This window comes from Trichechus manatus, unplaced genomic scaffold, assembly GCF_000243295.1.
Source record: "Trichechus manatus latirostris isolate Lorelei unplaced genomic scaffold, TriManLat1.0 scaffold00151, whole genome shotgun sequence".
Taxonomy (NCBI): Eukaryota; Metazoa; Chordata; class Mammalia; order Sirenia; family Trichechidae; genus Trichechus; species Trichechus manatus.
The window spans coordinates 5,824,207-5,835,793 of record NW_004444087.1 but is presented as its reverse complement, the minus strand read 5'-3'; the positions used below and the strand labels follow the sequence as shown (position 1 = coordinate 5,835,793).

At 55.6% G+C, this 11,587-nt stretch overlaps 1 protein-coding gene across 2 annotated transcripts in view; it reads right to left on the bottom strand.

The window, feature by feature from the left end:
- Positions 1–2,132: 2,132 nt before the first annotated feature.
- The window catches only part of RASA4B (RAS p21 protein activator 4B), a 29,258-nt gene continuing 19,803 nt past the window's right edge, over positions 2,133–11,587 (bottom strand). The window contains exons 17-21 of one of the 2 annotated variants that reach the window (XM_004385945.2): positions 7,746–7,883; positions 7,284–7,419; positions 5,611–5,731; positions 2,448–2,512; positions 2,133–2,254 (exon numbers count right to left, since the gene is read on the bottom strand). In XM_004385945.2, the coding sequence (XP_004386002.1) occupies positions 2,133–2,254; positions 2,448–2,512; positions 5,611–5,731; positions 7,284–7,419; positions 7,746–7,883 (582 nt within the window). The remainder of the gene's footprint in view (positions 2,255–2,447; positions 2,513–5,610; positions 5,732–7,283; positions 7,420–7,745; positions 7,884–11,587) is intronic. The other variant, XM_004385946.2, reaches the window with a different exon arrangement.

The window sequence follows — 11,587 nt, the reverse complement described above, 5'->3', positions numbered from 1 at the left end:
TCCAGCATCATAGCAACAGGCAAGCCACCACAGTATGACAAACTGGCAGACGGGTGGTGGTTCTAAAAGATAAGGTTAAAAAAAAAAAAACCACATAACCACAGTATCTTATCACACCTCAACAAATTAACAATTCCTTAATATCATCATATAGTCAGCCAGTGTCCAAATTTCCGTCTCATAAAAGTGTCGTTTCTCAACATTTTGTTTTCATTACATGTGGTTGCTACATCTCTTAAATCTCTTCTAATTTAAGGGTCCCCCTTCCTCTTCACAATTGGAATGTGATTTTTAAACAGCCTATCCTAACTCTTAGCTAGATGCCGAGTTCAAAACCCAACTCCTCCATGTGTTCTAGCTGTGGGACCCCGGGTAGATGACCATCTTGCCTTGGTTTATTGGTAGCTGAGAAGTGAAGCTGATGATAGGATCGTGGGGAAGAGTGAATGGATGCAGGTTTGGGGTCAGAGCAGCGCCCACCCAAGGGCTGCTTGGTGAGTGTCAGCTGCTCTTGCTGAGTCTGAGGCCTTGGATGTCTCCCCACAGTATCCACTCTTGCGGCCGGTGAGCACTGGGCGAGGGTTGGGCAGCAGGGGTGGGGGGAAGGAGAAGGTCCGCAGCCCTGTCTGGTCTGCTGAGGCACAAAGGCCCTGCCCACCCGAGAAGCCTGGCTGCCCAAGGCAGCAGCATGTGGCACCTCCAGCAGGTCAGCCACAGGAGGTGGTACCACCCACAGCCTGGGCATTCAGCCACCCTAGGACCTCCCTTCAGCTGTGCAAGCCAATGGCCGTCACCACTGTCCCATGGAGGTGGGGACCCCTCTTGGGCAGGCTGCAGGGCTTGGTGGGAGGCCCTCTGAGAGGGTAGAGTTATGGGGCCTCAGAGGGGACTTACCAAGGAAAGGCAGCCAGGCTCCTGGGATGCTGGGACTCCACCCCCAGGGCCCTGGGAGGTGGGAGTGGATTCGCTTGGCTAACAGAACCAGCCTGGGATCTCTGGTGGTGAGACTTCAGACAAACCCCCTGGGGGCAGGAGTGGGCTGGGGCCAGGGGGGAACCCCCTGGAGTCTGGGGTCAGAGGGTGAAGGAGGCAACTATGCAGCCAAGGCAGAGGCTGGAGGCCTTGTTGGGGAGGGGGCTCTGGGTCTTCTCTCCCAGAGCCAAGTCACTGTGGCCCCAACAGCAGAACGCTCGGCCTGTCAGACAGCGGGGAGCCGGGTGAGGGCAGGCTTGTGTGCCTGGGAGAGGAAGGGGCCGCTGCCAGGGCCAGGCCACGGCTCAGGATTTGAGTTCTAAACCCAGCCCTGCTGTGCAGTTCAGGGGTGTCCTGGGTGAAGGGGCCTGTGGGCTTGTTTGGGGCTGCGAGGAGACTCATCCAGCTCTGTGGTCTGTAGAGATGGAGGAAGGAGACCCAGGGATGTGGTGGGAGCAACAGGCAGGAAGACAAATGAGCCTCTCTGGAGGAGGAGGAAGCAAAGGAAGGGGATGAGGACTGCACAGAGGCTATGACGGTGGCCCCAGTCCTTGCTCACCCCCACCAGCAGTTGCTGGGGTCCCCCTGGGCCCACTCTCTCCCCTGAAGCCAACACGAGACCCCAGAGCCAAGGCAGTCACAGCAGGTTTATTGTCGGCCAGAGAGCACCACAGTGCTCCCCCCACCCCATGGACACAGGCAGTGGCCATGAGGGGAATGGATGGGTGGGGGCCAGGAGTGAGGGGGGTGCTGAGGCTCCAGGCTGGTCTCCTGGGCCCCAGGAGCCTGAATCTCATGAGTGGAAGTGTGTTCCCTCCCCACCAGGGCTCAAAGAGCCTCAGCCTCAATTTTCTAGGGGTGTTTCTGCTGGGTCTGTCCTGGGCAGGAGAGGAGGATCCTTGGGAGTCTGGGCTAGTGCAGGGGTGCAAGGGCTGCAGGGAGCAGCCTGGCCTCACAGAGCAGCAGGGGCCCTAAGTCCCCAGGAGACTTCAGGTCGGTGGTAACAGGCCAAAGCCTTGCCCACTCTGGACTTCTGGACCTGCTCACCCCCTCCACCCAGGAGACCCCCAAGCCTGGCACCCTAGTGAGGGGGCTGGGGTGAAGGGCCGAGAGCATAGGGTCTCCCAGCACCTGGCGGGGCAGCAAGGGTGCGGTGGGCCTCATGTCTGCAGCTCCAGGAGGTTTCTGTGCTCCAAGGGTGGGCCGGCAGCAGGGCTGGAGCTGTGGGCCTTCTTGAGGTCCTCCAGCACCTGGAACAGCTGGGCGAGTCCATCCTCAGGGGCTGGGGAGCAGACAGCTGTGAGGGCAGAGCAGGCAGGGCCCCTCACCTGCCAGGGCCTGTCCCAGAGGCGGGAGGGCCCCTGGGTGTGGGTCTGAGGAGCCCCAGGTACAGGTCCTGGCCTCTAACCCTCCCCTCACAGAACCCTCAAAGGGGGCTCAGGCCACCACATGAGTCCCAGACGGGAGAGACCTACCTGGGCCAGGGCCTTCAAGCACAGTGCTTGCCTCTGTGGCCCCCCTCAGCTCCCGGTGCTTCTCCCTGTGGACAAGGACAGAGTGAGACAGAGTGACAGGGAGGCTGGTGAGGGGGACTCCTGAGTCTGTCAGACCTCTGAACCAGCTCACAGCATCCCCTTTCCCACTCCATTCATTTGCTCAGTCAGCATTTTCTGAGCTGTGCAGGCACTGCTGTCCAGGGTCAGAGCTGTGAGTACCAGTCCTGCCCTCATGGAGCTCACAGTCCAGTGGAGAGACAAGCAAAAGACAAGAAAACAGCACGTATTTATGATTCAACGTGTAACACAGCTTCAGAGAGCAAGGAGTCTGTGAGGTGATGGGGGGCGTGTAACTTTCACAGCATGCTCGAGGAAGGCCTCTCGGACAAGGTGGTATTTGAACAGAGACCTGAATCAGATGAGAGAAAGAGCCATGTGAATACCTGGGGGAAGAGCATTCAGGCAAAGGCCCTGGAGTGGGAATAAGCATGGCGAGGCCAAGAACAGCAAGGTGGCAAGGGTAGCTGCAGCAGACCCATCAAAGAAAAGGGACACTGCTAGAAGAGGCTGGAAGAGCAACCACGAACCAGGCATGGGAGGCCCTGTAGCCATGGCGAGGACTCTGGATTTTAAGTGTGATGGGAAACCATTAGATGTTTTAAGCAGGGGAGTGATGTGATCTGCTTCATGTTTTAGAAGATTTCTCTAGTGACTGTGTGGTGAGCAGATCCTAGGGAGGCTGGAGTGGAGGCAGGGAGACCCGTTAGGAGGCTCCTGCACAGTCCTGGCCATAAATGGGAGAGCTTGGACTAGGGGAGCAGCAGTGGGGAGAAAAGAAGGGGTAGGATCTGGATTTATTCTGAAAGTGAAGCCAAGGGGAGTTGCTGAGAGGTTGGATGTGCGGCTGGGAAAGGTGAGTGAAAGAGAGGAACCAAGGACGATTCCTAGATCTGCAGCTCAAGCACCCAGGTGGGTGGTGGTGCCTCTTACCCAGAGGAGAAGACTAGGGAAGAGGCCTGGAGGTGGGGGAAATGGAGAGCCCTACTGTCTCCAGTTAGGTTTGAGATAATGTTTGGACATCCAAGTGGAGATGCCAGGTAGGCAGCTCGACATATGGAGCTCAGGGAGGAGAGAGGTAGAGTCGTCAGGGCATAGATGGGATTTAAAGGCATGGGGCAGACTAAGGAGGAGGAGGAGGAGGAGCGGCCACTGAGTGAGGAAGAAAACCACACAGTGTGGCAGGTCCTGCAAGCCAAAAGGATGGGGCTAGAGAGGGGGCTGCCAACTGTGTCCATTACTGCTCATGGGGCGTGAACGAGGGGCACTGAGACGCGACCACTGGACCTGGCAACATGGAGGTCACTGGTGGGGGAATGAACCTGTCCCGATTGGGTTTGAGAAAGAACAGAGAGTAAAGACAAGTCTTTCCCAAGTTCTACAGTCGAGGGAGCAGAGACATGGAGCAGTGTTTTGAGGGCAGTGTGGGGCCAAGGGAGGGTTTCATGTTTTAAGATGGGCAACAGAGGGTTTCTGTGCTGATGAAGTGCTCTCGGACAGAAAGAAAAAACCGATGATGGAGAAGAGAGGCAACCACATCAGGAGCAATGTTCCTGCACCAGGCAGCACTGCTTGAGATCTGGGGTGAAAAAACCTGCTGGCACAACTGTGTTCTTCTCCAGACTGGCTGAGCTGCTTGGGTGCAAGCAAGAAGTGCGTGGAGGGCTGGGTTACCCAGGGATGAGGCTTATGAGAGAAGGGGAGGGAGCAGGGGATTAAGGGAGTATGCAACAGAGGCCTTACAGAGACAGATCCTGGGATGTATGCTGTGAAAGTGAAGAAGTGGGGGCAGAGGATGGGTGGGTGTAGTAGGCTGAATAGTGCCCCACCAAGATACTCACATCCTAATCCCCAGAATCTGTGAATGTTACCTTCTAGGGCAAAAGGGACTTCACAGGTGTGATTAAGGCTTTTGTGATAGGAAGATTAGCCTGGATTATCCAGGTGGGCCCTAAATGCAATCACAAGGGTCCTAATAAAAGGGAGGCAAGAAAGTCAAAGGAAGAAGAAGGTAATGTCGTAAGACAATCAGAGATTGGGGTAATTCACTTTGAAGATGGAGGAAGGGGCTACAAGCCTAGGAATGCAGGTGGCCTCCAGAAGCTGATAAAAGGAAATGGATTCTCCCCATACAGCCTCCAGAAGGAGCCAGCCCTGCTGACACCTTGAATTTAGCCCAGTGGGGTGGAAGATCTGTTGGCGGTAGGCACCAGAGGAAGCAAGAGGGAAGGAGAGGAGAGTGGCTGGAGTGGTTCTGGAGGCAGTGAGACTCTCAAGGCAGCAGGGCGCAGTGGTTAGGACCGTGGGCACTGGAGCCAGGTGGTCTGGGTTGGAATCTTAGCTCTGCCACTTACAAACTTAACTGGGGACAATAATATACCTTCCTGGCTCCAGATATAAATGAGCTAATACACGAAGTGAATTAAAGCAGAGGCTCACAAATGCTGAGGAGGAGGAAGAGGAATGGCAAGTGCCAGGGTGTGGCCATGGCAGTGAGGGTCCAGGCGGGTGGACCAGTATGTCTCTGGAAGCGTCCTCTGAGAAGACAGGGTGTGAACGCACCACCTACGTGGAGGATGAAGTCACTGAGCAAGGGAGTAGGAGTGGGGTAGAGAGGAGGTCAGTGAGCCAGAGAAGGTAGAGACGACAGGGTGACCAGGTACGGTGGGTGACTGCAGCTCAAGGGTAACAGGGGCCTCTAGACTGACAGCAGAAGCTCAAAGGGCACTGAGGGAGGAGGGGGAGATAACTTCCGGAAGTGTCAGTGAGGAGCAGGGAGGACACCCACCACCCCTCCAAGTCTTGTGCTCCTGAGGCACCGCGGGAAGTTGACATTGGTAGGCCCGAAGCAGCCTGGCCCTGGACTCCCACAGGACTGCTCCCACCCAGATCTGCAGAGATGTGGGTGCCTCTCCCCAAATGTGGCTGCCAAGGGCCGGGGAAGTGCTGTGCCTGATTAGAAGGGAAGTGACCACAGTGCCGCGCAGAGCAGCCGAGTCTGAATCCCAGGTCTGGCCCTGCCGGGCAGATCCCCCCCTACCCCGCACATGGGCTCTCCACATGCGATCCACGCAGGCCTCCTCACCGAAGTGTGGCCTCCATGCCCAGCAGGTGCCGGTAGATGAGCTGGGCCTCCAGGTCATGGTCAAGAGGGTCATTCCACTCCTGCAGAGTCACCCGTGATCGGGTCTTATCACAACCCACATCTAGGGGCAGACAGAGGGCAGGGTTACAGGCAGGGAAGAGGGATGGGCACTGTCCGAGCTCACGTCTGACTTCCTGGTTGTAGAAGTGGGCAGAACCAAGCCCCCCAGTGCAAGGCTGGGCTGGGAGCAGAACAGAGCTAAGGAAGGCTGGCCCAGGCATGCCTGTGGCTCCTCACCCCTCCAGGGCGGCAGCTTATCTTGGGTTCAGCTCCTGAACCACGGGATATGGGATACATGATTGCAGTGTGTGGGAGTTGTGCAAGACGCACCTTGGCAGGTCTGGGTAACTTTTTGGGAGGCTACCTGCCTGGAAGATCATGGTCAAGTGGGCCATGGGGTCTGCATCTTGGAATGAGCTGGTCTTGCATCTTACTGGCCTTATGACCTGGGCCAACTCACCTGCCCTCTCTGAGCCTGTTTCCTCCATTTTGCAGACCCTGCCCCACAGTGCTGGGGTGAGACCCCACTTCACCAACAACAGTGTCCTACGGTGGTAGCAGCGCATGGCTGCAGGGCAGGTCAGCCAGCCCCAATGCCACTTGTCAGGAGCCACCCTGCAGGGCCCTGGTGGGGCCCGTCTGTAGATAAGCACCAATAGCTGGGCTGAATTTCTACACTCAGAAAGGGAACTCCCTTTCAAGGGCATCTGTGGCCTGGTGGCGCCCCAATCCCCACAGCTTAACCTCACATCCAGGGTTGGGCTAGAGCAGGTGGGTCAAGTTCCCATGGCTTCCATGGGGCTTTGAGGGCTGAGGCTGGGCCTGGCCTGGGGAACAGGGGCTCCAAGTGCTGAGTCTCTGCTGTGACTGGGGAGCAGGTATTTTGTAAAGCAGGTAGGGATAAGGGGGACAAGTCTCAAAGGTTCTAGAACTCTGCTGTCCAATAGGTTAGCCACTAGCCATATGAGGTTATTTAAATCTTAATTAAAATTAAATAAAAAGTTAAAAACCCAGTTCCTCAGTTGCACTTACCCACATTTCAAGAGCTCAGTAGCCACACGTGGCTTGTGGCTAGTGTACTGGACGGCACAGGTATAGCCCCTTTCCATCAGTATAGAAAGTTCTACCAGAAAGCTCCTTTCTGCCACCCCTCTAGTGCCCAAGGCTCAGGGACCCCTCCCCAGCCCAGCTCAGCTCTGGCACCAGGCTCCCAGGACGGAGTGTGCAGACTCAGGGGCTCTCACCAGCCCCCACTGGCAGGGCATCCCTAAAGTGTGCTCCTTGGAGCACCATTCTGCAAGAAGCTCATCGGACAAGAGTCGTCAAATGAGTGTGGAAGTGTGGCCTTGAACAGCGATAGGAACAGGATTCTGAGAGTCTGCAGGCCTTCTCAGAGCCTTCAATGTACTGATGGTACATCACATACACCCTGTTGCATTTCCCAAACTACCTGATCATGGAACCCTTCCCCCACCCCAGCATCTGGAGGGACCAGTTTTCTTCTGCTTAGTTTCCCGCAGGTGGCTCCCAGCCAGGCCAGCGAGGCGGGGCTCAATGGCCCCATCTCCCAGTCAGGGAGCCTGAGGCCTGCTGTGGCCAGGCCCCACCCTCACCTGTCTTGTCCTTCTGGTGGCAGCAGCTCCACTTGTCTCCACGGAAGATGCCAGGGTGGTAGGAGCCTAGCAGGCCAGTGTTGTTGATGCTCACTTTCCGCAGTGCAGACAGCCACTGGTTCAGCTCGTTCATGGACTGCAAGGTTTGACCTGATCAGACCTGAGCCATGGCCTCCCAGGCACTCAGACACAGACACACAGATATAAGACATACAGACACAGAGATGCACAAATACAGACACACGAAGACACACAGACACAAGACATACACACACAGACACAAGACAGACATGCACAGAGACACAGGAACATACATACATACACACACACACACACACATCCTGCCGTATCAAACATGGCTGACGGGGTGGGAGACACTCATTCATTTCCAGCCCACCCAGGCAGACTCCCATGTTCCCCACCCCTGTGGTGCCCTAGTCGGCCCCTGCCCACAGCTAGCACCTTGCACTGCAGGTAGGCGGTCTGGGGCTGGCCCGCGTCATCTGTGTAGATGATCTGCATGACGTGTGAGCTGCCGAAGCTCTTCTCCTCCACCTTTTCTGCTGCCCGGATGTTGGCCAGCTTGATGAGGGAGGTTTTCTGGGGCCAGCAGGGGAAGGGAGGCTCAGGGACCCAGCCAGGGCAGAGCCGCCTTCTCCCCTGCTTGGCTTCCTGTCACTGGGCCTCAGTCTCCCTTCTGCAGCATCGGTTTTTGGGGGACCAGGAGTGACCTCAGCCAGGGCAGAGGGCAGATGGATGGTGATGGAGTGCCTGGCAACTGGGAAGAGAAGAGCTTGGTCTCCAGGGCTCCAGCAGTCCTGGGAGGTCTGAGATTTGGAATAGTGTCTGGATACCCAGCATTCCCTGGGGTTGGAAAGCAACGCCTGCCTCGGACCAGGCCCTGAGCCTTTGCATTAATTAATATTCCAACTCACCTTTATTTCCCCAGACTCTAAAGGTCATACCCCGTATCCCACCCCCCACGCAGGTAAAATACGGTGCCATTTAATAGAATCTGATGAAATCCAAATAGGACAGAGAGAAGCTCTGGATTTAAAAATATCCATATCCCTGAAGGGCCTCGAGCCTGCTAATGCTGAATCTATGCTACCAGCCCCCAAGCCTTGCTCTTGCCTCCTAAACACTCTCCCATCAGCTCTCACCGGGGCTCACATCAATGGAATGACCAGTCCCCATGGCCTACGGGGTAATGCCCACACTCCCTGGCCTGGAATCCACGGCCCACCACACCTGCTGGCCTCAGTGACAAGCACCGCAGAGGCAGTGCCATCTCTTGGGAGGAGAGGAGTCGGAAGCCTGGAGGGTAGCCCAAGGGGCACACATCTGAGCTGCTTTGGAGTGAGACACACACACACAGATATAGATACAAAAACACATGCCCTCAGGCAGAGACACACACACACGCACGCAGGGCAGAGGGAATGGCGGGGTTCTTTGCCCAACTAGAGGAATTGCTGTCTGTGGGGGGTGTGCCTGCTGGAGAGGAGGCAGTGGGGGGGGGGTGCAGCAGAGCCCAGCAGGCTACACAGGTTGTGGAGGAACAGAAGGGGTGAGGACGGGCCCCATCAGGTAGTCAGGCCACTGCCCACACTGGACTGGGCTGCAGAAAAAACTGAGGGGATCACAAGGACCAGGCAGCTTCCCAGAACTAGAGCTGCTGGAATGTGGGAGACCTGGGCTTAGGGGTCACCCCAATGAGGACCAGAAGGGATCTGCTTCGGACTAGGTGCCCCTGTAGGCTGGGAAGAGCGCTATAAGCAGGGACAAGAGGGGAAGATGCCCAGCATGGGACAAGGACTGCAAGGGAGCACCAAGTGGGAAGAGAACAAGGGCGGACATCAAGCAGCCATTATAACTCCAAAGCGAAGGTGCAGAGGAGCCAGAGCTGGGCAACCCATGCTGTGCTCTCTCAAGGGAAGCAGCTGGAGAATTCTACCAATGACTGAGCCCAGCAGAATTCTGGGCCAGCGTCTTAAGAGATTAAAGTCCAGGTGGCAGCTAACAGGGGAAGCTGTGACCACTAAAACAAAAAAAAACCAAAGCCAGTGCCGTCAAGTTGATTCTGACTCATAGCGACCCTATAGGACAGAGCAAAACTGCCCCATAGGATTTCCAAGGAGTGGCTGGTGGGTTCAAACTGCTGACCTTTTTGTTAGCAGCCGAATGCTTAACCACAGTGCCACCAGGGCTCCTGTGACCACTAGGGAGTGTCAAAAATCCTTCCCCTCTAAGTGTATTTCATCCTTCCCACCCAAATCACAAAACCAGGAGAAAGGGGGGCCACCATGGAGGGTGACTGTTGATGGAGGATGCCCTCCTTCCCTGGGAAGCCTCAGGAGCAGGCCCCAAGCTTGGTCCTCGGCCGCACCCTGGGCACCAGAGTTATTGGTGACTAGGCAAAGACCCAGGGTCATGCTCAGAATGAGAACTGAAAAGGCTCTCAGCCAGCTGGCGCCATACGCTGCATTAAACAAGATTAAGAGGGAGCCCTGGTGGACCAGTGGTTAAGAGCTGGGCTGCCAACCAAAAGGTCAGCAGTTCAAATCCACCAGCTGCTCCTTGGAAACCGTATGGGGCAGTTCTACTGTCCTACAGGGTTGCTATGAGTTGGAACTGACTTGACAGCACCTAACAACAACAAGTTTAAGAGAAATAAATACTACCTCCTGCTCTTGAGTTAAGGTTTTTTGGATTTTTCTTTCCCCCTCTGAAAAGAAAAATAAAAACTATTTGAGTAGTCAGCAGGAGGTTGAGTGTGAATATACTGTGAGACGTAACCAAAAAATACAGATGAGTCAAAGCATAGGGGCCAGAATCAGGGAGGTGACAGTCTGCTCTGCTCTGCAGTGTTCAGATAACACCCACGGTGCTGTGTTCAGTTCTGGATGCCACAGTCCAAGCGGGAACTTGGCAAATTAAAGCATGTTAAGAAGCCTGAGCAAAAAAAAAAAAAAAAAAAGACTGAGTGAGACTTGCCTTCTCATCACAATGAAGTGACTAAAAGCTCAGGGGTTTGGGGTTCTAGAAGCAAACACACTTAGGGCTATGGTTTCCACTGTGCTAGGGTGGAGGAAGACCCTCAGCTGAGATGGACTGACACAGTGGCTGCAACAATGGGCTGAAACACAGCAATACTGTGAGGACGGCGCAGGACCAGGCAGTGTTTCGTTCAGTTGTACACAGGGTCGCTATGAGTTGGAACCGACTCAACAGCGTGTTAACAACAGCAACAGGGTGGAGGAACAGACTGGTCCTGCTGCCCCAGGGGCAGAGCAGAGACCCAAGAAAAAAGTAAGCTTCAGCTCAGGGTAAAGAACTTTTTAACAGAGAGCTGCAAAGACAGAGGGGCTTTGTGCGGTAATATGCTCCCCATGATCAGCAGCATACAAGCAGGGTCTTTTGGGGGACCTTGGAGAGGTAATCGATGACCCAGACAGGACTGGACAGGATGACTTTTGGGGTCCCTTCCAGTCCTGAGATTCAGTGATCCCATGCCCTCAACCTCTTCCAGTAAGCCTTCCCTGGTTGTTCCAGCCATGCTCCTCACTCCAGCAGTCTTTACTAGTTTGGCTACTGTTTGGATCCTGGCTTGCTCCTGCCCCACGCATCCCCACAGAACTCCAGAGGGTCAGAGCTGGACCAGTCCTTGGCTACCACCCAGTCCTGGGTTCCCAGCTGGCAAGCAGTGGCATCATGGGAGAACTGGGCTGCAGAGTCAGGCAGACTCACGTCCCAGTTGTGCCACTTTCTACCAAGTGGCTTTGGAGGCACTTTTGAGCCTCGGGTCCTGTGAAGTGGGATGGCACCCCAACCTTGCAGGGCTGGAGAGGGAGATTGGGTGTGAGGTTTAACAGGTGCCTGGCCCACAGCAGGCACTCCCAGATGGTCATGATGGGAGGCTACGAACGCTCTCCACCACTGCCGAGCTCTTTGGGGAAAATATGCGCTTCCCCTGATGGGGACAGAGTCAACCATGGGAAACCTTGCTCAGGGAGGAAATCACAGTGGTGGTGACAGCTGTCTCTGCCTTATGGGCTGTTTGACAGGCTCACACGTTGACCATGAACACAAATGGGGATCAGACCTGAGTAACACCCATGTGACAAAGACCCTGGAGGTGATGCATAATAACCTGAGGGGTCTTTGGTGGGAAGGAAGCTGGCCCCTTTCATCTGGTGGAACCTGTCAAGGACCAGCTGGCTCCTGAGGGCAGGGGTATGATGAGCTCCTTCACCTGTCCTTGGCCCACCCCACCTGTTCAGGGCTGGGCTGGGCATCCCTGG